The sequence below is a fragment of the Pelodiscus sinensis genome, chromosome 31 (genome assembly GCF_052426305.1).
Source record: "Pelodiscus sinensis isolate ZL-2025 chromosome 31, ASM5242630v1, whole genome shotgun sequence".
Taxonomy (NCBI): domain Eukaryota; kingdom Metazoa; phylum Chordata; order Testudines; family Trionychidae; genus Pelodiscus; species Pelodiscus sinensis.
In genome coordinates, this window is record NC_143082.1 from 13,366,816 (window position 1) to 13,390,771 (window position 23,956).

At 68.2% G+C, this 23,956-nt stretch overlaps 1 protein-coding gene across 4 annotated transcripts in view; it reads left to right on the forward strand.

The window, feature by feature from the left end:
* The window catches only part of LRP1 (LDL receptor related protein 1), a 171,684-nt gene that overhangs the window by 142,651 nt on the left and 5,077 nt on the right, over window positions 1–23,956 (forward strand). For 2 of the 4 annotated variants that reach the window (XM_089774574.1, XM_089774577.1), the window contains 30 exons: window positions 336–458; window positions 996–1,136; window positions 1,225–1,412; window positions 1,742–1,925; window positions 2,124–2,209; window positions 2,849–2,968; window positions 6,715–6,905; window positions 7,886–8,091; window positions 8,401–8,589; window positions 9,047–9,195; window positions 9,438–9,531; window positions 10,473–10,589; window positions 10,698–10,817; window positions 12,143–12,265; window positions 12,419–12,544; window positions 12,814–12,930; window positions 14,482–14,588; window positions 14,699–14,831; window positions 15,188–15,307; window positions 15,922–16,044; window positions 16,377–16,523; window positions 17,424–17,558; window positions 18,135–18,254; window positions 18,536–18,807; window positions 18,886–19,064; window positions 20,527–20,633; window positions 20,929–21,045; window positions 21,320–21,496; window positions 21,825–21,965; window positions 23,112–23,285. In XM_089774574.1, the coding sequence (XP_089630700.1) occupies window positions 336–458; window positions 996–1,136; window positions 1,225–1,412; window positions 1,742–1,925; window positions 2,124–2,209; window positions 2,849–2,968; window positions 6,715–6,905; window positions 7,886–8,091; window positions 8,401–8,589; window positions 9,047–9,195; window positions 9,438–9,531; window positions 10,473–10,589; window positions 10,698–10,817; window positions 12,143–12,265; window positions 12,419–12,544; window positions 12,814–12,930; window positions 14,482–14,588; window positions 14,699–14,831; window positions 15,188–15,307; window positions 15,922–16,044; window positions 16,377–16,523; window positions 17,424–17,558; window positions 18,135–18,254; window positions 18,536–18,807; window positions 18,886–19,064; window positions 20,527–20,633; window positions 20,929–21,045; window positions 21,320–21,496; window positions 21,825–21,965; window positions 23,112–23,285 (4,326 nt within the window). The remainder of the gene's footprint in view (window positions 1–335; window positions 459–995; window positions 1,137–1,224; window positions 1,413–1,741; window positions 1,926–2,123; window positions 2,210–2,848; window positions 2,969–6,714; window positions 6,906–7,885; window positions 8,092–8,400; window positions 8,590–9,046; window positions 9,196–9,437; window positions 9,532–10,472; window positions 10,590–10,697; window positions 10,818–12,142; window positions 12,266–12,418; window positions 12,545–12,813; window positions 12,931–14,481; window positions 14,589–14,698; window positions 14,832–15,187; window positions 15,308–15,921; window positions 16,045–16,376; window positions 16,524–17,423; window positions 17,559–18,134; window positions 18,255–18,535; window positions 18,808–18,885; window positions 19,065–20,526; window positions 20,634–20,928; window positions 21,046–21,319; window positions 21,497–21,824; window positions 21,966–23,111; window positions 23,286–23,956) is intronic. The other 2 variants (XM_089774576.1, XM_075901813.2) reach the window with 1 other exon arrangement.

Genomic DNA, 23,956 nt, shown 5'->3' on the forward strand with positions numbered 1-23,956 from the left:
GGGTTATCAGCCGGGGGCTGCCCTGCCTGCAGCGGGGCTGTGACTCCAGCATGCCCCTATCGATAACCCGTCTGTCGAACGCTCCGTAGCAGACGGGGCACCTCGGGGTGGAGGCCCCTGTCTCCCCAGGCCCTGCAAAAGGGGGCCCGGCCTCGTGGCCATCACACACCAGCCGTCAGGGCCCATGGGCTCCAGTGCCGTCCCGGAGAAGGGGGTGAGGTCTAGCAAAGAGCCGGAGCCAGGGCGCCTGGGCAGTGCCTAGAGCTGTGGTGGTTAGAGCAGGGTTCTGGGCGGCAGGGCCTGGCTCGGGGCGCTGACACGGCTCCTGGTTGCAGTGTACAACAACACGTGCGACGAGCGGGAGTTCATGTGCGCCAACCGTCAGTGCATCCCCAAGCACTTCGTCTGCGACCACGACCGCGACTGCAGCGACGGCTCCGACGAGTCCCCCGAGTGCGGTGGGTGCCGGGGCGGCGTGGGGGGAGGAGCTTCAAGAGGCGCAGGGGGAGGGGGGAGCTGCGAGAAGCATGGGGAGAGGGGGGAGCTGCGAGAGGCGGGGGGAAGGGGGAGCTGCGAGAGGCGCGGTGGGGGGGCTACAAGAGGCGTGGTGGCGGGAGCTGTGAAAGGTGTGGGAGGAGGGGAATTGTGAGAGGCACGGTGGGGGGGAGCTGCGGGGGGGGGGGAGCCGCGAGGGGGGGGGGGGGGAGCCGCGGGGGGAAGGGGGGGGGAGGTGGGGGGAGGGGGAGCCACGAGAGGCGGGGGGAGGGGGAGCTACATGAGACCCGGTGGGGGGGAGCTGCGGGGGGAAGGGGGAGCCGCGCCCACCATCGCCCCGGCGCCGTGGCTCCTGACGATGAGCGAGGGGCGCGGGGCACGCGGGGGCTGGGGAGTTTCTCGGGGCTGCGTGAGCTGCCGGCGCCTGCAGAAGGGCCCTGCCCACGCCGCGCCGGGTCCCCTAACCCCGCCCACGGGCCTGGCGCCCCCTCTCCCCGCAGAGTATCCGACCTGCGGCCCCCACGAGTTCCGCTGCGCCAACGGGCGGTGCCTCAGCAACAGCCAGTGGCAGTGCGACGGGGAGTTTGACTGCCACGACCACTCGGACGAGGCGCCCAAGAACCCGCGCTGCACCAGCTCCGGTAGGCCCCGCCCCCGCCCCTGGCCCCGCCCCTGACCCCGCCCCCCGCCCGCAGGGCCCACGGTGACCCCCCTGCCCCGCCGTTGCAGAGAGCAAGTGCAACGCCTCGTTCTTCCTGTGCGCCAGCGGGCGCTGCGTCCCCGAGGCCCTGCTGTGCGACCGCAACGACGACTGCGGCGACGGCTCCGACGAACTCAACTGCTTCATCAACGAGTGTCTCAACCGGCAGCTGAGCGGCTGCTCCCAGGAGTGCGAGGACCTGAAGATCGGCTACAAGGTCGGGCCGCCGACGGGGGGGGGCGCCCCGCTTTGCGCATCCCTGGGGGGGGTTGGGCACCTGCTCCGGGTGTGCATTGTGCACCGCTTGTGATCTGCGGAAGGGTGTGTGCTCACTGGGCAGAAGCGTGCACGTGCACAGCTTGTGGTCCCCGTGCGAGCGTGCCTGCCGGTTTTGTTTACCGGGGAGTACTAGTGCACGTGCGCAGCAATGATGCACGCTCACCCCGTGCGAGCTCGTGCTGGGGCGCTGGGGGGCCCGTGTACGTGACGCCTGCGTCGCGCCGGGCTCTGGGGACGCCCCTGACTCTTTCCCGCTGCCTCCTGCAGTGTCGATGCCGCCCCGGCTACCGCCTGAAGGACGACGGGAAAACGTGCACCGACATTGACGAGTGCACCACCACCTACCCTTGCAGCCAGAAATGCATCAACACCCTGGGCAGCTTCAAGTGCCTGTGCACCGAGGGCTACCGGCTGAAACCCGACCACCCGACCAGCTGCAAAGCCGTCACGGGTGAGCGCAGCCGCCTGGCACGCCCGGCCTGCATCTCGGGCCTCGGGTTGGTAGGGAGAGTCTTTGGCACGGGGGGGCTCTCCAGTGCCGCAAGCCGGCTCTGCTAGGGGCTGGCCCCGTGAGCGGCAGGGCCAGCGGGGGCAGGGGCCCCCCGCCGAGCAGGGCGGTGCTGACGCGTCTCCTGGCTCCCCCCTGCAGACGAAGAGCCCTTCCTCATCTTCGCCAACCGCTACTACCTGCGGAAACTCAACCTGGACGGCTCCAACTACACGCTGCTCAAACAGGTGATGCGGGCGGGGGGCGGGGGGGGGGGGGGCGGGGGGGGGCGGGCCCCTCCCCCGGGCAGCGGCACAGGCCTGGCCGTGAGCTGGGCTGTTCCGGCTGGGGGGAGGGTGACTGCTGGGGTGGTACTGGTGTCACTGGGGACAACCGGACCCCCCCAGGGGTAGGGGCTCGGGGAAAAGGCTCCCTTCCTTTAAGGGGAGTGGGCTGGGCTAGCGTCAATCAGCGCCGCTCTCTGGAAGCCACGGGGGTGTCCCTGATCAGGCACTTGGAAGCCTCCGGATGCCTCCATGTCTCTCCGTGCCCAGAAGTGCCCGCGACGTCTCCTCCCAGGAGGGCGAAAGGCTCCGTCTCGCCTCCTGCCCGGGGCACTCGCGCCCGCCAGCTTCTAGAGGGGCTCCTTGGTAGCTGGGTAGGTCCTACGCAAACGGCGGCTCCTCGGAAGCTGGCTGCGCGTTGGGCAGGTCTGTTGTAACCCCTTGGGCATGGGGGCTGGGGATCGCAGGCGGGGAGGGGCAGGCGGTCGCTGGGCATTGAAGGGATTCGGTGCCCGCGGCGGTGCCCCCCCGGTCTCCCATCCAGCAGGCGCGGCGGCCCAAGCGCCAGGCCTGAGTCTCTCCCTCCGGGCTGCCTTGCTGCAGGGGCTGAACAACGCCGTGGCGCTGGACTTCGACTACCGGGAGCAGATGATCTACTGGACGGACGTCACCACGCAGGGCAGCATGATCCGCCGCATGCACATCAACGGCAGCAACGTCCAGGTGGAGGCTGGCTCCCTATTCCTGGGCTCCCAGCAGGGTGGGGTCACGGGGCTCACGTTCCCAGTGGAGCAAGGCCACTGGAGCAGTCTTGTTCCCAGGGGAGCAGGGCTGGGCCACCAGGGGCAGGATCACGTTCCCAGTGGGACAGGGTGGCTGGGGAGCTCACATTCTCAGTGGGGCGGAGCCAGGGGTTGGGATCACGTTCCTAGTGGGGCAGAGTGGCTGGGGAGCTCACATTCTCAGTGGGGCGGAGCCAGGGGGCGGGATCACGTTCCTAGTGGGGCAGGGTGGCTGGGGAGCTCACATTCTCAGTGGGGCGGAGCCAGGGGGCGGGATCAAAGTCCCAGTGGGGCAGGGTGGCTGGGGAGCTCACATTCTCAGTGGGGCGGAGCCAGGGGGCGGGATCACGTTCCCAGTGGGGCAGGGTGGCTGGGGAGCTCACATTCTCAGTGGGGCGGAGCCAGGGGTCAGGATCACGTTCCTAGTGGGGCAGGGTGGCTGGGGAGCTCACATTCTCAGTGGGGCGGAGCCAGGGGGCAGGATCAAAGTCCCAGTGGGGCAGGGCGAGGCGGGAGGGGCTCACATTCCCTGGGAATAGGGCGGGACAGCAGTGCGGGGCCTTGCGTTCCTGGTTGAGCTGGGCGGAGCGGGATGGAGTAGGCCCCAAGGTCCCTGGGGCAGGAGGTGGGGTGGGGCAGACCCACAGTCCGGGGGTCCTTGGAGGCGAGTCCCTGTGGGCGCTTCGGTGGCCTGCGCTTGTAGCCGGAGATTTGCAGCCGCAGCGCCCAGGTGGCACCGCACGCGCTGTATTGCCCTGAGACGGCGCGTCGGGTTCCTCCGATCCTGCAGCCCCGGAGCAGCGAGATCGGACTCCGCCAGCCAGTCGCACAGGGGGCCTGGTGCTTCTCCCGGATACAGCCCGGCACAGACGGGACGTGTCTAGCGGAGTCAGGGCCAGGCAGCCTCAGCCCCCTTGAGATGGGTCCCTGGGCCCCTCGATTCCAGCCCCTCCTTAGTCCGGTTCCTTCATGATTCCAGCCCCACACTGCCCCTTCCCCCAACACTCCCTTCCTGGTTCCCTCGCTGCCCTCAGACCGGTTGGGTCTTAGGCAGCCCCCCTGCTGGGCCGTGCTCCGGCCACCGGCCAGTTGGGGTCACCCACAGCCCAAGCACGACCAGCAAGGTGCTGACACTACATGCAGCCTGTGCTCCTGCGAGCGGTTACCCAGCCTCGCCCCGCCCGCCCCGGTCCTTCTCTGCCCTAGGCTCCGGTCGGACCGCAGCAGCTGCTCCCCTCGCCTCTTCCACCGATCGCCCCTCGGCTAAAGCCCAGCCCCTTCGCGTTCCTGTCTCTCCCCTCCCGCTGCTTTCAACCCGGCCTCTCTCCGCATCCCTCCGATTCCCTGCATTTCAAAGGTGCCTTCCCTGCCGGCTCCAACAGCCGTGCCCAGCGCTTCCTTTATCTGGGGCAGACGCGGCCCCCCTGGAGGCCAGGGGCGCGCGGCTCGTGGAGAAATCGCTCCGCCCACCCTCCGCTCCGGAGTCTCGCTCGCCGGCGATCCCCGGCCACGGCCTCACAGCCAGGGTCCCGTCTGCCTGCCCGAAGGGCCTGGCCCCACACAAGGCGCCTGAAGACAAGCGGCAGGGCTCCCCTCCCAGAGACTGGCCCTCGGGGGACCAGTCTGCGGGGACAAAACCCGCCTCAGGTCGCTCAGGCACCCGCATGGCCGGGCCCGACCTCCGCCTGACGAGCTGAGGCTAAACCGTCAGCTCAGCGCCGACCTCCGCAGCGGTACCGGCCGTTCCACGGGTGCAGCCTTGTGTGTGCCTGGCGCCGACGAGACTGCCCCCGTGCCAGCCACGGCACCGATCCGGCAGCCCCTCACCTCCCGTGCGGACCTAGCCAAATGTTCTGGCCCTCTGTGAATCGGGGGCGCTATTCCCCTCTCCAGATGCTGGCCTCCTAGCTGTCCCATCCTTTCAAAAGGTGTTACCTTGTGCCCACCTCGCAGCACCCCCTGGGCATCCAGATTGACAACCGAAAGGCACACACAGCCCCCTTCAGCACTCCAGTTCTCCTGCGGCACTGCTCGTACGACCCCTGAAAACCAATAGCACCGAATCTGAACAGGTTCTTCCAAGCCCAAAGGACCGGCCACGTCCCAGATCAATTTATATCTCAGCTTTTCCCCAAAAGAGCATACAGTCAGGGTGGGAGGGAGGAAGGTTGGTCAAGGCTTGTAGCAGAGCTGGAATAAACAGCCGTCTTCAAACACGTCTGTGGAATACATCCTCTGTTAGGAAGTCAGGAACAGCAAAGTTCCTTCTACCGTGTTCCATTTGTATGCGGAATAACTTTTGTTGGACGCACCAATTCATGTGCAGATGTGCACCACCCATGGAAACACACCCCTGCTGGCTGTAGGCAGCGGCGTGTGCGCTGCTGGCCAGCCGGGCAGCATTTGAATCTCTCCTGGGGGCGCTGCCCAAGCACGCAGCTTGCAGGGGACTCGGCTCTTCCAGGCGTCAGTTGCTAGCAGAGATCCTTCCGCGGGGATTCACGGGACTGAAGACCAAATGGAGGAGCCCTCAGGGCCTTGTTGATCCCCTGGCCCATGTGGAGGGAATCCCATTGTCCAGGCTGTGGGGTTTGTCACATGAGCAAGTCTCCTGTCCAGGCAGGACTCAGTGCTCTAAACAAGTCCCTCAGATGTGCCCCCCCCAAAAATGTGCATTGTCAGTCAAGTGCTGCTGTTCGCTTGACTAGGCACCCTTTTGCCACCTGCTGGCCATGCTGTTGGTGTCTCCCCGAAGCAACCGTTTCAGATACAAGTCCCGAGCCCCCACATCCAGCTAGGATGCAGGCCCAGACGGAATCAGCAAAGCGTCCGCTCCTCGCAGGCCCCTCGCTTGGCCCACGCTGTGCAAGGTTTGGGCGAAAACACACTAGTGATTGGGGGGTTCATCTCACAATCCAGTAACGTCACGCCGGTCCCCGTGGGGGGGCTCTGCCCCCGTCAGCGCGCTCCAGGGCCGAGCAGTCAGACGTGCTGGCAGGCGCTTTGCAACACAGCCAGGTGCTGACGACATGCCGGCGTGCCTGTTCTACATCACCCGGCAGCCATCCGACCGCGGCCGGAGTGCATCCTGTCGGCGTTTCGGCAGCTTACCTCCCAGGCCGGCAGGATCTGATCGCAGGCCCTCCGAGCAGACGCTTTTCCTGCACCGCCCGGGAGGCGGATCCCCACGTACCTCGCTCGAATGGCGGCAGGTCTCCCCTTCGCCGTGCTCACATTCTTCGCCCTGGGCGCAGGACGGACTCCGTGGCCAGACACGGCTCTTCGCCGTCTCAGCACCTGGCATTTGTTTCGGCGGGTGGTGCACATCCCATGGGGCCGCTGTGCTCACACCAAAATTTATTCCACACCGGGATGGAAACATTGGAAGGAACGTTGTCCACCAGTCCCTCCTTCCCTTGTTTGGCGTCACTCACTGGGTCTCCCCGGCAGAGGAGGCGGGGGCGGGGGCGGCGTGTGCCGGGTAACCCCTCAGTGGCACCGCGTGGGCACCGCTACCCGGGTACTGCTGCTGCAAACTCCGAGTGAGCGGCGGGACGGGGCGCTCCGCGAAGAGCGGTGAGTAACCTCCGGGCAGGGGCCCCGGGGAGCAGGACGGGGTCCCGGGACAGGGGCTCTGGGTGGGCCGGGCCGCTCGGCACACGGGCCCTGACTGGTGTTTACTCCCAGCAGGTCCTTCACCGCACGGGTCTGAGTAATCCCGATGGGCTGGCCGTGGACTGGGTGGGCGGGAACCTCTACTGGTGCGACAAGGGCCGGGACACCATCGAGGTGTCGAAGCTGAACGGGGCCTACCGCACGGTGCTGGTCAACTCGGGGCTGCGGGAGCCGCGGGCCCTGGTGGTGGACGTGCAGAACGGGTGAGGGGGCGCGGCCGGGTCCCCCCTTTCCCTTCCTCCCGGGCTCCTGTCCGGGGGCTGGCGTGTCTGCTCCCACCTGCAGCACCCCCAGAATTCCTGCTCTGAGCTGGGGGCCTGGGGCAGGACTCCGGGGGGTTGTTCCCGGCTCGGGGAGGGGGGGGGGGAGCTAGCGCTCGGGGGAGGGGGAGGGGCAGGACTCCAGGGGGCTGTTCCCGGCTCGGGGGGGGGGGGGGAGCTAGCGCTCGGGGGAGGGGTCGGGGCAGGACTCCAGGGGGCTGTTCCCGGCTCGGGGAGGGGGTGGGAGCTAGCGCTCGGGGGAGGGGTCGGGGCAGGACTCCAGGGGCCTGTTCCCGGCTCGGGGAGGGGGTGGGAGCTAGCGCTCGGGGGAGGGGAAGGGGCAGGACTCCAGGGGGCTGTTCCCGGCTCGGGGAGGGGGTGGGAGCTAGCGCTCAGGGGAGGGGTCGGGGCAGGACTCCAGGGGGCTGTTCCCGGCTCGGGGAGGGGGTGGGAGCTAGCACTCGGGGGAGGGGAAGGGGCAGGACTCCAGGGGGCTGTTCCTGGCTAGGGGAGGGGGTGGGAGCTAGCGCTCAGGGGAGGGGTCGGGGCAGGACTCCAGGGGCCTGTTCCCGGCTCGGGGAGCGGGTGGGAGCTAGCACTCGGGGGAGGGGAAGGGGCAGGACTCCAGGGGGCTGTTCCCGGCTCGGGGAGGGGGTGGGAGCTATCACTCGGGGGAGGGGAAGGGGCAGGACTCCAGGGGGCTGTTCCCGGCTCGGGGAGGGGGAGGGAGCTAGCGCTCAGGGGAGGGGAAGGGGCAGGACTCCAGGGGGCTGTTCCCGGCTCGGGGAGGGGGAGGGAGCTAGCACTCGGGGAGGGGGTGGGAGCTAGCGCTCAGGGGAGGGGTCGGGGCAGGAGCGAGGTGAATCCAGCCAGGCGGCCGGTGCCGACTCACCCTCCCCTGCACCGCTCCCTTTGCGCCCCAGGTACCTGTACTGGACGGACTGGGGCGACCACTCCCTGATCGGCAAGATCGGCATGGACGGCACCAACCGCAGCGTGGTCGTGGACACCAAGATCACCTGGCCCAACGGCCTGACGCTGGACTACGTCAACAGCCGCATCTACTGGGCCGACGCCCGGGAGGACTACATCGAGTTCGCCAGCCTGGACGGCTCCAACCGGCACGTGGGTGAGGCCGGCTGGGAGCTGCAGCGGTCGCTCCGGCGCCGATGTCTGAGCCTGGCACCGGGAGCCCGTGCTCCTGGGCTCTATTCCTGGTGCGGGGAGGAGGGCGTGCTGCCTAGTGGGTAGAGCATAGGCTAATCCCAGCTCCTCCCCCGCTCCCTCTGGGCCTTTGTACAAGTGACCCTCCCCCTTTCTTGCCTCGGTTTCCCTGGGGCTGCACTGTCCCCACCGTGGGACCCCCAGAGAGCCAGGCAGCTGCAGCCAGGCAGGTCCACCCCGGCTGCCCTGCCTGAGCCGCCCCCTCTCCCCGCAGTGCTGAGCCAGGACATCCCGCACATCTTCGCGCTCACCCTCTTCGAGGACTACATCTACTGGACCGACTGGGAGACCAAGTCCATCAACCGCGCCCACAAGACCACCGGGGCCAACAAGACCATGCTGATCAGCACGCTGCACCGGCCCATGGACATCCACATCTACCACGCCTTCCGCCAGCCGGACGGTGAGGGTGGGGGCCAGCTGGCGCGGGGAGGGGGGGGGGCGGGATCCTGCCAGCGGCTCGAGGCGGAGAAGCGTCCTGGTGCGCCGTCGCCAGGTCTCCCTGTGGTCAGCGGGGCTGCGCCCCAGCCCCACCCTGGCCCCCCGGCGTCCGACTTGCTGGCCGGGCCCTCTCCCGCCCTCACCCCTGGTGTCCAGTGGGGACCCAGCTAGTGGAGCAGGGTCCGTGGGGCTGGGCAGAGCATCGCTGCTGGCTGGGATCGGCAGAGCTCTGTGGGGCGCCCCGGGTTCCGTGGGGCGGGGCTCGCCAGCCAGGCAAGAGATGGTGGAGGAAGGGGCGTGGGAGGGGCTGAGGGGAGACGCACAAGCAGGGGGTCCCTGCAGACTTAGGGGGAGGAGCCAGCTGCGCCCCCAGACGGGCTCCCGGCAGCGGCTCTTACCCCGCCGCTCCTCCTCCCCAGTCCCCGGCCATCCCTGCAAAACCAACAACGGCGGCTGCAGCAACCTGTGTCTCCTGTCCCCGGGGGGCAGCCACAAGTGCGCCTGCCCCACCAACTTCTACCTGGGCGGCGACGGCAAAACCTGCGTCTCCAACTGCACGGCCAGCCAGGTGAGCCGCCCCGGCCAGGGCCCCCACCGGACCCAGCCACGGCTCCCCGGCCCCCGGAGATGCCGGAGCTGTGGCTCCGGTAGGGAGGGGCGGGGGGGGTCAGCCTCAGCCCCGTGTCACCTGGGGGTGCCTGGTCTCCCAGCGCTCGGGCAGAGCAGGGACAGACCCAGAGGGAAAAGCTTCCCGGGCCCAGCTGGTCCATGGGCCGCCCCCAGCCTCACCGCCGGGTCTCTCTGCCGCAGTTCGTCTGCAAGAACGACAAGTGTATCCCCTTCTGGTGGAAATGCGACACGGAGGACGACTGCGGGGACCGCTCGGACGAGCCGGAGGATTGCCGTGAGTGGCGGGGGGGCCCTCCCGTGGCGTGGGGGGGCCCTCCCGTGGCGTGGCGTGGCGTGGCACAGCCCTCCAGGCCCTGCCCCCGGGACACTGGCACCTCGGGCGGGGTGCCCTGACCCGACAGCAGCCAGGGGAGAATTGCGGGGCTGGGAGGGTGGATCCTTTGCTGGGGACGGGACCCCGCCCAGCGCGTCCTTTGGGGCAGTAGCAGGGCTGCTGAGCGCGGGTCTTTGTGGGGACAGAGGTGCCAACGGGAGGCCCGGAGGCCTGTGTGTCTGCGGAGTCCGTCCCAGCTCACTCCCCTCACGGCCTCCCGTGGGCCACCGGGGCCAGCGCTTCAGAAGCCGCAGCCAAACCAGCCCTGCGACAGCAGGGAGAGCAGCGCTGCCCCTCCGGCCGGGGGCGGGTCCCGAAGCCGTGCAGAGCGCCAGGGGGGAGGGTGCTGGTGATCCAGTAAGGGCGCTCCTCACTGACTCTGCTGTTCCCAGGCTCCAGCAGGGCTGAGCATTGGGGGGTGCAAAGTGACTCCACGGGGGGGCTCTCCCCTTGCACCTCTGCTCCCTCTCCGCCTCGGTTGTGCAGCGTTGCTGTGCGCTGTCACACTGCAGCTAGGTTCCACCCCAGAGGTGGCTGCATTTCCATGAGGCAAACGATCCCTTTGTGAGTGTTGTAGGTGTGTTAGGGGCGAGCATCCAGCCACCCCTGCGGCCCCCTTGAATCCAGCGTGCGGAGGAGGCCAGTGTGACACTTCTCCGTGGGGAGGGATAACAACCTACTGCAGCTCTCCGCAGAGGGGGCTACTCCTTTGCCTCCTGCAATGAAGGGCCTAGGATAGTGGTGCTGGCAGTCCAGGGTCTAGTCCCTGCTGAGGCCCCTGGGGGCAGGAAATCCCAGGGGTGGCCTGGCACGAGGTGACACCTCCCCTCTCTCTCCCCCAGCTGAGTTCAAGTGCCGCCCAGGCCAGTTCCAATGCTCCACCGGCATCTGCACCAACCCGGCCTTCATCTGCGACGGAGACAACGACTGCCAGGATAACTCGGACGAGGCCAACTGCGGTACGGCCCCCGGACGCCTGGGTCCCCCCAGGGCCCCTGTAGCAGCAGCGCACGTCCAAGTGAGGCACGAAATCCCCCCCTCACCGTGCCCCCTTCTCTGCCCCCCAGATATCCACGTCTGCTTGCCCAGCCAGTTCAAATGCACCAACACCAACCGCTGCATCCCTGGCATCTTCCGCTGCAACGGGCAGGACAACTGCGGCGATGGCGAGGACGAGAAGGATTGTCGTAAGTTAACCTCCCCGATGCGGGGGGGGACGCTGGCCCTGGGGCATTCTCCTGCCAGCGGGAGTGCGGAATCAGTTGCTTGCTTCCTCCCATGCTCTGCTGTCCACTGCACGGGCACCCTGCTCACTGGATCCTGGCTGGAGCCGCAGCTGGTCTTCCAAGAATGGCTTACTCCTACTATCTAGTGGCAAGGAGTTCCGCAGGTTACAAAGTAGCCAAACAGCGTTCCCTAACACCCGTTTGAAAGCCACTGCCTCTTACCCCTCCCCTCGCCCCCAGGCCTGACTGAGGGGCTCTGTTAGCCTCGGTGTTACTTGGAAAGAGGTGGTCCCTGCTTTTGAGGCCAGAGGGAACATGTTCTCGGGGTGCCTGTGCTCCCTGCCTCGTCGCTGTGGGGAAAGCGGCCCGCGGTTCTCCCGCCCATGACTTCCAGGGGCGTTGCTAGGTCCCTCGCCCCAGGCCTCCACGCCGGTCTGAGCTGGGGGTGAGGAGATGCACACGGGATGGTTTTCAGGGAACAGGCGACAGGCCGCGTCCGTTGACCCCTCACCGTGCAAAGCTGCAGGCGCCCTGCAGACGCTCCCACGGCCGGTTCGATTGAACCAGCGTGAAGAGCTGGGCTCTGTGATCGCGATTCGATGCTCAGAGGCTTTGCAGGGCCGAACCCCAAGTACCATGGCAGCCCCCTCCCCTCCACACACCCCCCGTTTGTATAGTTCCCGTGTGAGTCTGAGGATTTGGCAGAGTCTGTGAGCGTCCGTCTCAAGTGGCGTTTTATTCCGGGGATTTTCCGCCATCGTGCTTGGCCTTATCGCTCCCCTTCCCTGCGAGGGGGGGCCCCAGGCATTGGGGTGGGCAGGCTGTTTGCTTGGTGAGCGTCGAGCACAAAGGGGGTTCTGGGTGTCTCCAGCTCCCTCACTCCTCCCTGGCCCTCCACACTGCGCTGGCTTCCAAACTTACCCTTAACTCTGCCCCCATCCGCCACCCCCGCCCAGGAACCGTTCCACAGAGAATTCCGGGCAGGACTGCGTGGCAGAACGGGCGCCGCGGGGACTAGAGAAATGACCAAAGAGCCTCACACAGCTCGGTCTGCCACGGAGCGGGCCTGAATTCGGAATGCACCCGAGCAGAGACTGTCTCACTCGTGTCCTCGGGCAACAGCCATGACCCTGCGCCGTCGGGGTCTCTTCACATCGGGGCCTGTGCTCAGCAGCTCACCCCGTGCGGATCTCCCCGCGGCTCGGCCGTCGACCCCTCCCGCCGGGTTTCTGCTGCCGGGCTCCCCCCCCCCCGACTTTCCCCGTTTCCCTTGTCGCCCTGCACAGCGGAGGTGACCTGTGCCCCCAACCAGTTCCAGTGCGCCGTCACCAAGCGCTGCATCCCCCGCGTCTGGGTGTGCGACCGGGACAACGACTGCGTGGACGGATCGGACGAGCCCGCCAACTGCAGTAAGGAGCCGCCCCCCCCGCGGCGAAGGGGTTGGCAGGGCCGGCGGCTGGGTGGGCCCGCTGGGACGTGGGCCGAGGACCCCCCGTCCGGGATGCGCTGGGGGGAAGGAGGGGCCGACGCTAACCCCTCTCTGGCTCTTCTCCTGCCCCCAGCTCAGATGACGTGCGGCGTGGACGAGTTCCGGTGCAAGGACTCGGGCCGCTGCATCCCGGCTCGCTGGAAGTGCGACGGGGAGGACGACTGCGGCGATGGCTCGGACGAGCCCAAGGAGGAGTGCGGTGAGCTGGCGGCGTGGTTGGCAGGGCCAGGCTGGCTGGGAGCCTGCCCAGTTCTATTCCAGGGGATGGGGTCTGCACGTCAGGGGGTGGGGGGCTTTGAGGGGGGCTAGATCTGCCCCGGGCGCGTCCCACAACGCCCCATGGGCCGGGAATCAGCACTCGGCCCTCCCACCGTCCCGGGGGTGGTCAGGTGAAATCGACGTTGGTCTTTTTCCCCACTTCGCACCCCCTGTCCCTGACCTTCCCCCCGGCCGCGCTTTCCCTGGCAGACGAGCGCACCTGCGAGCCGTACCAGTTCCGCTGCAAGAACAACCGCTGCGTGCCGGGCCGCTGGCAGTGCGACTACGACAACGACTGCGGCGACAACTCGGACGAGGAGAGCTGCAGTACGTGCCGCCGGGCGGGGCGGGAAGGGGCCGGCGGGTGGCTGCGGGGGGAGCAAGACCAGGGCCGGAGGGGCTGTGCTGGGGCAGAGGCAAGGCACGCTCACCGGTCTGTTTCCCTGCCAGCTGCAGGGGGCTGCCCTGGGAACGTGTCTCCAGGCGTCTCGGCTCCCCGGCGCGGCGGCCAGGCGCGGTTTGTTGGGGGAGGGAAGCGGAGGGGGGTGATGCCCACCCTGAGCTGTGCCCACTTCGGAGGGGAGGCAGCTCTTACATCCGCCCCCAACCCGAGCGCGGCGGGAGAGGGTCTGTGTGGCAAGGTGGCACCACTCGGCACGAAATCAGGGAAGGTCTGTCTGTAGCCGGCACGGGGGGCCCGGGGCCGAGCTGGGAGCCACCCAGTGCCCGTGCAGATGCCCCGCGTGGCTGGCGTGCGGAGGAGGAGCCCCGTGGCTTGTGGTTCAGTAGAAGCCGCGTGGCCCGCCGAACCAACCCCATTTCACGGTTCCCGTGCCAACGGGCGTCGAGACGAGGCCTCGCCCCCTGCACCAAGGGGCCCCCGGCGCGGCGCACACCTCGGGCCCGGCCCCGCCGCCCCCCTTCCAATCCGCAGGGCGCACATCTTTGGTTTCCTTTTTGTCGCGCTCACATCGTGTGGTTGAGTTTGTGCCATTTCACCTCATCTTCCGTTTTTCTCCATTTTCACACTGTCGTTTCGGGGTGCTCAGAGGTAGGTTCCTGCCGCAACCGTCTCCGTTCCATTTCCAGCATTCAGGAAACCAACAGCCGCCCCGGAGCACGGGGAGGGGGGGGGGGCGGAGGAGAGGCCAACCCAGGCAATCGGCCGCCTCTCCCAGACCCGAGGCGCAGGCAGAAAGGGCTGACGCTCAGCTCCTCCGTGCATGGCTCATATGTAGCTCCAAGTTCTGCCCCCCAACCCCATCTGCTCCTGCCAATCGACCCAGCCTTGGGCCCCGTCTGGACGCCTCCCGAGGGGACGTGGCGCATGACCTGCCCCGGGTGGAGCAGGAGATGGGGCGAGAGAGTCCGGCAGGTCCCTGGGCTTGGGGGGAGGGGAGGGGCAGCTCCCCTTTCCGGGCAGGGGTGGCTGCCACGTTCACACCTGCCGGCCCAGCCGAGTTCTGCTGGGGGAGCCAGCCGCCTGCAGTCAGGTGTCCGAGGTGCAGGTGAAAGGCGAGCCGGTCTCGCTGCCACCAGGGGGCGCAGACGCGCCCAGCCAGCGCCCGTCGCCCTCCTGCTCCATGTGGGTCCCTCCCACACCAGGGCCCCCTCTTTCCATGGGGGGGGACTGCAGCCAGATGGGGCAGCTCGACGAGCGACTGTCCCTCCTTCCCCCCCCTCCTGGTCCCGGTAGGGAGGCTGGGGGGGGCATTTGTAGTCGACGTGAGCCATGCACCTCTGGCCGTTTACCCAGCTCCGCGTGCTCCCCCTCCCCGGCACCCTGAATGTGCTTCCGAGCCGGCTCCCACCCTCCCAGTGAGCCAGGAAGCTCGCGCCGCTCACTGGGCGCCCCCCCCCTCTCCCGTCTGCCTGCAGCACCCCGGCCCTGCTCGGAGAGCGAGTTCTCCTGCGCCAACGGGCGCTGCATCGCCGGCCGCTGGAAGTGCGACGGGGACCACGACTGCGCCGACGGCTCCGACGAGGTACGCGCCGCTGGGGGGGGCTGGGCGAGGGCTAAGCCGGCGGCCTGGGCAAGCGGGCTCGGGCCCCCCCTTGCCTGCCGGGCTCACCCGCCCTCTCGCTCCCCCTGCAGAAGGACTGCTCGCTGCGCTGCGACTTCGACCAGTTCCAGTGCAAGAACGGGCACTGCGTCCCCATGCGCTGGCGCTGTGACGCCGACGCCGACTGCATGGACGGCAGCGATGAGGAGAACTGCGGCACCGGCGGTAACCGCGGCACTGCCAAGGGCCCCCGTTCACCCTGGAGCCTACTGAGGGGTGGCCCCGCACCCAGCCTGCCCATGCAGTGGGGCTCTTAAATTGCAGGGTCATGGCTGCCAATACATAAAAGGCAGGGATGCTGAGCGGTTAGCTCCTGCAGCTGGGTTCCCCCTCGCTGTGCCCTCTGGGGGTGACGTCAGGGCCAGCTTTGCTGTGGCTGGCCGGGGGGCGGGCGCTGATCCTGGCCTGGGATCGGTTTCCAGAGCTCCCTTCCGGTGTGCAGATCAGGGGGCTTTGGGTGCCTGCCTGGAGCGCTGCCCCCTGCCCACAAGCGCCAGCCCTGACTCGCCCCCTCCCCGCAGTGCGCACCTGCCCGCTGGACGACTTCCAGTGCAACAACACGCTGTGCAAGCCGCTGGCCTGGAAGTGCGACGGCGAGGACGACTGCGGGGACAACTCGGACGAGAACCCCGAGGAGTGCTGTGAGTGGCCCCCCCCGCGGAGAACCCCCCCGCCCAGTGTCCCGCCTGGGCCCAGATGGGAATTTGAGCCCTGGTCTGATTGGCGGGGGGGGGGGGGGGAGGGGGAGCCAGGAATGACCCCAGTTCGGGGGGGGGAGCAAATTGAGTCAGGGGCTGGAGCCTTTTGCCTTCCCCTGCCACACGAGGCGTGGATCACATGTTGCCCCCCCCGGGGGCCCAGACTCCTCCGCTGACAGCAGGTTCCCTCCGGCGGGCTGCGCTGTTTGGCTCAGGCCCGGGCGGGGAGGCAGTAACACCTGGGCTGCAGCGGGGCAGGCTCCATGGGCTGAACCCCGGGGCTCGTGGCCGTTCCCAGAGCCCCAAGGGGCCAGCCGACGAGCCGGGGAAGGGGCAGAATTTCAACGGGGGGGGGGCTGAGCTTGAGGGAGCCGAGGTTTCGGGGGCCCGCCCGAGAGGGGCACAGTCTGGAGGGGGCGGAGCCTAGTGCCTAGGAAGGGGCGGGGGAATGCTGGGGGAGGGGGAGGGGACGGGGGGGCTGAGGGAGGGGGAGGGGACGGGGGGGGCTGAGGGAGGGCCTCTCCGTTCACGTCTCCGCTTGCCTGCCGCCGGCGCAGTGCGGTTCCAGTGCCCGCCCGGCCGGCCTTTCCGTTGCAAGAACGACCGCGTGTGCCTCTGGCTCGGGCGCCAGTGCGACGGCATCGACAACTGCGGGGACGGCACGGACGAGCGGGACTGCGGTGAGGACCCGGCGCCCCGGGCGGGGGAGGGGGGCGCTGCCGGGGTGGGCAGAGGCAGGTCCCCGCCCTAGCCAAGTCCTCCCTCGAGCCAAGCTCCCAGCCCTCTGCTCTAACCGCCAGCGACCCCCGGAGCCCTGCCCCCCAACCCCCTGTCTCTCCCACTAGACCCCACTCCCCCCACTGGGTAAGACCCCCGCGTCCTGGCTCGGGGGCCCCTGCTCGGATCCCCTTCCCTGGGCGTGGGTCTCCGTCTGCGGGGCGAGGGAGAGCTGGGGGGTGTCGCTGTGCCCCCCGCTCTGGTCTCACCCCTCCGCCCTGCCGGCCTCCCCCAGAATCGCCCACCGCCAGGCCCCCGAGCTGCAGCCACGAGAAGAACGAATTCCTCTGCAAGAACAAGAAGTGCATCAACTCCCTGCTGCGTTGCAACTTCTTCGACGACTGCGGGGACGGGTCGGACGAGGAGCAGTGTTCCCAGGGCGGTGAGTGGGCGGGCGGGGGGCGCGACCTTCCCCGGGGGCGCTGGGCTGGGCTGCCCATGAGGCTGCGCTGCTGATGACCAGCCGCCTTGCCGAGTTCTGTTCGCACACGGCCTCCAGTGGGCTCTTGGCTACGGAGTAGCCAGCCCGACGAGCAACCCTCCTCGAAGTCACACAGAGCAGCACCCTCCTGCCCTGTCGCAGCCTGGGCCTCAGAAACTTGCTTATCGAGGAAGGAGGCCGAGCTCTGTATTAGCCTTGTTATCCCTGGCGGGGTTTCCCACCCGCGCTCACCCAAACATGCTGGTGCAGATACAACCGTACAGTTGGACCTTCTCTGGGAGGCAGTGTTCATTTCTTGCATCCACTGACGAACGCTGATAGCTCTTAACCCTTGGCTGGGGCGCTGGGGTGCCTTTGCACCTGCTTGTCTGAACCTTGGAATGGGTTACAATAACCGACCAGAATAGAACTGCGTAATTTCAGACGGTATTGGTGCTTGGAGTGTACCGGGACAATAATGTTCAGCAGATTATGAGTTTTCAAATGATCTCTACCAAGGCAAATTTTGTACCAAAATGATCGATCTTGTAAACGTGGCGGCCGTTGTAGCACTGACCATCACAGAGGGCCGGCCTGGAGAAGTGGGGAACAGGTTGGAGTCGGGGGGGGCACCGGCAGAGCTGCATTTGGGGAGCCCAGGACTGGGCTAGCAGGGGGTCAGGTTTGTCCTAGCAGTTTTGTCTCTCCAAAGTTTTCTCTGTCAGGGCTGGGACCGTGTTCTGGGGAGGCCTGAAATCTGCTCTCCTCTTGCGGTTCCACCGTTGCCCACGGTGGGTGTGCAGGCTCCCGGGCCTCAGAGCGGGTGGTCGCTCCCTGACGGGCTGCTCTGCCCCCTTGCAGACTCCAAGATGTACGGCTGCCACACCAACGTGACCATGTGCGGGGACGAGGCCAAGTGCGTGCAGTCCCAGACGGCCGTGTACTGCACCTGCCGCAGCGGCTTCCAGAAAGCACCCGACAAAAACACCTGTCAAGGTACCGCAGCCAGGGACAGAGCCCGGCCCGGAGTCTGCTTGCTGGGGGTCAGCAGCCAAGGGGGGGGCCGGGGGGTAACAGGCTGCCGGGGACGTCCTCCGGAAGGAGACAAAGCCACGATTTCCTGGGCTGCCCAGGGACTCAGGAACAGGGGCCTGGTTCCCAGAGGGTGGGTGCCAGGAATTGGATCCCGCCCTCCCGAGTCCCAGTCAAGGACTCTGCCCCTTGGACCGCGCTGCCTCGGAGACATACGCTGTGCCAGCCCCCAGCGGGGAGCAGCTGACGGGCACCGCACAGAGCCCTCCGATGTGTTATACGGCCCCCTGCCCAGAGCCCTCTGCAGAGCCCAGATCCCCCCCTTGGGGCAGCTGCGCCGCTGAGCCGCTGGGGGCATGGCCCAGGTGCAGAGGCAGGATCCCTGGCACCGAGAAAGCCCCGGGTAGCGCCAGGGAGACCAGCAGGGCACGACAGCTCAACTGCTCGGCCAGGGCTGGTCCTTTAGCAGGGGTGGGGTGAGGGCTGTACGGCCGGGCCCGTCGCAGCTCCCCCGGCCTCTGACCTCCACTCCCCACCCAGACATCAACGAGTGCTTGACCTTCGGGACTTGCTCCCAGCTCTGCAACAACACCAAGGGTTCCCACGTCTGCAGCTGCGCCCGGAACTTCATGAAAACCCATCACACCTGCAAAGCAGAAGGTACCGAGGGGGCCGCGTGGGCGGGCGAGCGGCCGCGGGGGCCTCTCCCGGGGACCCCGGCTCCCCTCTCCCCAGCCGTGCGGACCCCTCCTGACCCGGCGCCCTCTGCTTCTGCCCCGCATGGCGTGTGCCCCATGGTGGGAGGCCACTGGGCTCCCCACGGGCCGAACCGGAGCCGCAGCTCGGTCCCACTGCCCACGCCAGGCCAGACCCTCCTGGCAGCGCCCCGACCACACTGTGCCCAGCTGGGGTGCCAGCCGACCGGTCTCCCCGCCCCGCAGGCTCGGAGCAGCAGATCCTGTACATCGCCGACGACAACAAGATCCGCAGCATGTACCCCTTCAACCCCAACTCGGCCTACGAGCCGGCCTTCCAGGGCGACGAGAGCGTCCGCATCGACGCCATGGACGTCCACGTCAAGGGTAACACCATCTACTGGACCAACTGGCACACGGGCCGCATCTCCTACCGCGAGCTGCCCGCCTCCTCCGCCGCCTCCACCGCCGCCAACCGCAACCGCCGGCAGCTGGACGGCGGCGTCACCCACCTCAATGTGAGCGGGCGGCCGGGCCGGGGGGCAGGGCCGGGGAGCCGGGCCCGGGCGCTGATCCCGCCTCCTGCTGCCTTCCAGATCTCGGGGCTGAAGATGCCACGGGGCATCGCCGTGGACTGGGTGGCCGGGAACATCTACTGGACGGACTCCGGGCGCGACGTCATCGAGGTGGCGCAGATGAAGGGCGAGAACCGCAAGACGCTGATCTCGGGCATGATCGACGAGCCACACGCCATCGTGGTCGACCCGCTGCGTGGGTACGAGCCCCGTCTCGGTCCTGCCCGTCACCTCCGTGTCAGCCCCCCGCACCCTGCTCATCAGCCCCGTATGAGTCCCCCGTGCCCCCCGTGTCCTGCCCGTCACGTCCGTGTCAGCCCCCCGCACCCTGCCCGTCACCCCCGTATCTGCCCCCTATGGCCCCGTGTCCTGCCTGTCACCCCCGTATCTGCCCCCCGTGCCTTGCCCGTCACCCCCGTGTCAGCCCCCCGTGCCCTGCCCGTCACCCCCATATGAGTCCCCCGTGTCCTGCCCATCACCCCCGTATCTGCCCTCCATACCCCCGTGTCCTGCCCGTCACCTCCGTGTCAGCCCCCCGCACCCTGCCCATCACCCCCGTATCTGCCCCCCATGCCCCCGTGTCCTGCCCGTCACCCCCATATGAGTCCCCCGTGTCCTGCCCATCACCCCCGTATCTGCCCCCCATGGCCCCGTGTCCTGCCCATCACCCCCGTATCTGCCCCCCCACACCCCGTGTCCTGCCCATCACCCCCGTATCAGCCCCCCGTGCCTTGCCCGTCACCCCCGTATGAGTCCCCCGTGCCCCCCGTGTCCTGCCCGTCACCCCCGTATACGGCCCCCTGCACCGTCCTGCACCGTCACCCCCTGTCTCCGGCACCCGCGCCCCTCGTATCCTGCCACGTCACTCCTGTATCAGCCCCCCACGCCCTCCGTGTCCTGCCCATCACCCCTCCGTATCAGCCACCCGCGCCCCTCATGTTCTGCCCCATCACCGCCATATCCGGCATCTGCACCACATCCTGTCCTGCACTGTCACGCCCTGTCTCCGGCACCCATGCCCGCCCCCCCCCCCCCCCCATGTCCTGCCCCATCACCCCCATATCTGGCACCTGTGCCCTGCCATCATCCCCTGTATCTGGCACCCCCGCTCCCCCTACTCCCTCTGGTGCCCTGCCCATCACCCCCCATATCCGGCATCCCACCTGTGTCCTGCCCTGTAACCCCCCCCCCATGTTCTGCCCTGTCCCAGGGCAGGGGTCCCCCCGCATTTGTCACCCCCAGTCTTGTACCCAGCTCCCCTCTCCCACCCCTTTCCCTCCACTTGGCGCCCGCACATTGGTCTCCTATCCAGCCCCCCAGCATGTGCCCCCCATAGCCGTCCTGCCCCAGGCGGTGTCTGGCTGTTTGTGTGGGCAGGGTATCCCTGCAGAGTCTGAGTGCCCATGGCCCTGGCACCTGGGGCGATGGTTTAACGGCCATGGGGAGGTGCCAAGGCCCCCCCTCGGGGCTGGCACAGCTAACCCCTGTCGGGCTCCCAGCTCTATGGGTCTGCAGCATTAACAGGCCATTGAGGTCGGCAGGTGTGTGGGCCCAGGCTCTGGGCACAGTGCACCCCCCCCCCCAGCGGCCTGTGCCCCAGGGGCCGTGCCACTCCAGCCCTCCCCCCGGACCCACTCCCCACGGCCTTTCCTCGCTTCGCAGGACCATGTACTGGTCCGACTGGGGCAACCACCCCAAGATCGAGACGGCCGCGATGGACGGGACCCTGAGGGAGACGCTGGTGCAGGACAACATCCAGTGGCCGACGGGTGAGTGGGGCCGGGCGCGGGGCAGCCCAGCACGGGGGGCCGAGCAGAACGCCCTGCCGCCCAGGGAGGGCACCTGGCCAGGACTCCTGGCTTCTCTTCCTGCTCTGCCGCTGTCCTCAGGCAGGTCGCTCGTGACTCGGTTTCCCTCATGGGTAACCAACGCCCCCTGGAAGCGCTTGGGGATCTGGAGAGACGGTGCCAGGGGGGGTCTGCTGGCGTGGGAGCCGCCTGGCCGGGGTGTGGGAGGCCTGAGCACAGCCGCAGCCTGGTGAGCTCAGCACGCATCTGCCCGCAGGCCTGGCCGTCGACTACCACAACGAGCGGCTGTACTGGGCCGACGCCAAGCTCTCCGTCATCGGCAGCATCCGCCTGAACGGCACCGACCCCGTCGTGGCGATCGACAACAAGAAGGGTGAGAGGCTGCTGCAGACCCCGGGCAGGGCAGGTCTAGGGCGGGCAGCCCCTAGCTCCCCGGCCTGCCGTACACACTGCCCCAGAGCGCAGCGCTGTTCTCTCCCTGCCCACAAGGGGGCACCAGTGAGCAGCTGTGGGAGCGCCCCCTTCCCTTAGCCAGTTGGCTGCGGCCTGCGTGTCCCTCCTGGTTCCAGCAGGAGGCCTGATACCGGGGTAGAGGGGCCTGTCGTCCTGCGGGGCTAGGCCTCTGACTCCTTGTCCCCCCTGCCCAGGGCTGAGCCATCCCTTCAACATCGACATCTTTGAGGATTACATCTACGGCGTCACCTACATCAACAACCGCATCTTCAAGATCCACAAGTTCGGGCACGGGCCCGTCACCAACCTGACGTCCGGGCTGAACCACGCCACCGACGTGGTGCTCTACCACCAGTACAAGCAGCCGGACGGTGAGCCCTGGGGCCGGCCCCACCCCCCCGGGCTGCTCTGCCTCTAGGGCAGCGGCTCTGGCCGCCCCTTTGGCCTAGCCCTAAAGCCACGGGGTCTGCCCGTCCTGTCCGAGATGGGGACACGACGTCATGCGGGCTCGCTGCTCTGATCCAGTGCCACAGATGGGCGGCTGAGCGAGGGCAGGAGGCCGGGCTGCCCCCACTCTGTCCCTCGGGGCAGCCTGGGGATAGGGAGGGGGTTGCCCCAACTCCAGGGGTGGCGGTCCCCAGCCATGTCTCCCCACCCCCCGTGCTGCTTTAAACCCAGCCCCCCTCCTTCCTCTGTTAGTGACCAACCCCTGCGACAGGAAGAAATGCGAGTGGCTCTGCCTGCTCAGCCCCAGCGGCCCCGTCTGCACCTGCCCCAACGGGAGGCGGCTGGACAACGGCACGTGCGTGGTGATCGTCTCGCCCACCGTCTCGCCCGCCGGTAGGTGGAGAAGCTACAGCAAGGCCACGCCCCCTTCGGCAGGCCACGCCCTCTCCGGCAGGCCACGCCCCCTCCAACAGGCAAGGCTACCCAAGCAGGTGCTGGAGGACGGACGGCTGTTGTCACCACGTTCCCATCCCCGCTGGCGCTGTGAGGGTTACGGCCCTGGGTGGGCATAGGGGGACCCGGTCACGACTCTCAGGGGGTGCTCACTTGGCCTGTCAGTCCCCAGGCAGGACCCCCCCCTCCAGTGCGGCAGCCCCTTGTCGGGGAGCCCCCCCCAGTCCAGCGGCAGTGAGACAGCCACCTCGGGGGGTCACCCCAGTGCGGCGACCCTCTCTTGGGGGACCCCTCTCACCTGGGGGGCTGCTCTCCACCTCTGGACGGCGCCTCTCAGGGCCTCCAGCCGCCTGCCTGCGCCGTGAGCCCCTGGGGGTCCCCTTCCAGAGGGAACAGGGCAGCTCTGCTCCCCAGCCCAGAGCCTCTCCCGGCCACCAGGCAGAGCAGGGTCTGTGGAGCTTTGAACAGCAACGGATCCCTCCTGCCTGTCGGCCTGGTCCCCCCAGCCCACGCGTCAGTCTCCCCTGCGGCCCGTGGGCCTGCTCTGCTCCCTGTCCAGCTCAGAAGCCCCCCCCATCTTCCAGCAGAGCCTCCACTACCCCCCCCTCCCGCAACAGCCCCACCCCGGCCATTGTCTCTCTGCAGATAACAGGGTCAACTGGGCCCCTCTTCTCCCCTCCCCCCTCCTCTGTCCATTGTTCTCTCCTGGCTGGGGCCAGCTGGGCAGGGCACCGAGGTCTCCCCCCTGCAGCCCAGTGTCTGGCCAGACCCGGCCCTGCTCCTGAGCCGGTCGGCCAGGCCCCAGGGCACCAGTCCCTGAGCCTAGGTCTGGGCTGTTCTCTGCACCAACAAACTCCCCCCCCCTTGCCCCTTAAACCAGTAACATCCCAGGCGCTGAGTGCCCCCCTGCAGCCCCCCCATGACCCCCCAAAACTCCCCCCTTCCTGACAGACCCCGCAGAGCCGTGTGCCGCCCGCTGGCGCCGTGAGGGGTAAGGCCCAGGCTGGGTACCGGGGGGCCCGCAGAGCCGTGTGCCGCCCGCTGGCGCCGTGCCTGCCCCGCTCACAGGTCTCCTGCCCTCCCCAGTGCCCACCGGCGACACCTGTGACCTCGTCTGCCTCAACGGGGGCAGCTGCTTCCTGAACGCCCGCAAGCAGGCCAAGTGCCGCTGCCAGCCGCGCTACAACGGCGACAAGTGCCAGCTGGACCAGTGCTGGGATTACTGCCAGAACGGGGGCACCTGCGCCGCCTCCCCCTCCGGTGAGGGCTCTGCCCGCGGGGGGCCAGGACGGGGGCACCGGGGTAGCAGGAGCCGTGGGGGAATGCCGGGGGGCAATGGGGGAGGGTGCCAGGCTCTGACCCCCGTGGCTCAGATCAGGGCTAAGCCGCTCCATGTGAGTGGGGTGTGGGTGCATGGGGGGTTCAGGGCTGGGCCGGTCCATGTGAGTGGGGTGTGGGTGCATGGGGGGTTCAGAGCTGGGCCGCTCCATGTGAGTGGGGTGTGGGTGCATGGGGGGTTCAGGGCTGGGCCGCTCCATGGGAGTGGGGTGTGGGTGCATGGGGGGTTCAGAGCTGGGCCGGTCCATGTGAGTGGGGTGTGGGTGCATGGGGGGTTCAGAGCTGGGCCGCTCCATGTGAGTGGGGTGTGGGTGCATGGGGGGTTCAGGGCTGGGCCGCTCCATGGGAGTGGGGTGTGGGTGCATGGGGGGTTCAGGGCTGGGCCGGTCCATGTGAGTGGGGTGTGGGTGCATGGGGGGTTCAGGGCTGGGCCGCTCCATGTGAGTGGGGTGTGGGTGCATGGGGGGTTCAGGGCTGGGCCGCTCCATGGGAGTGGGGTGTGGGTGCATGGGGGGTTCAGGGCTGGGCCGGTCCATGTGAGTGGGGTGTGGGTGCATGGGGGGTTCAGGGCTGGGCCGCTCCATGGGAGTGGG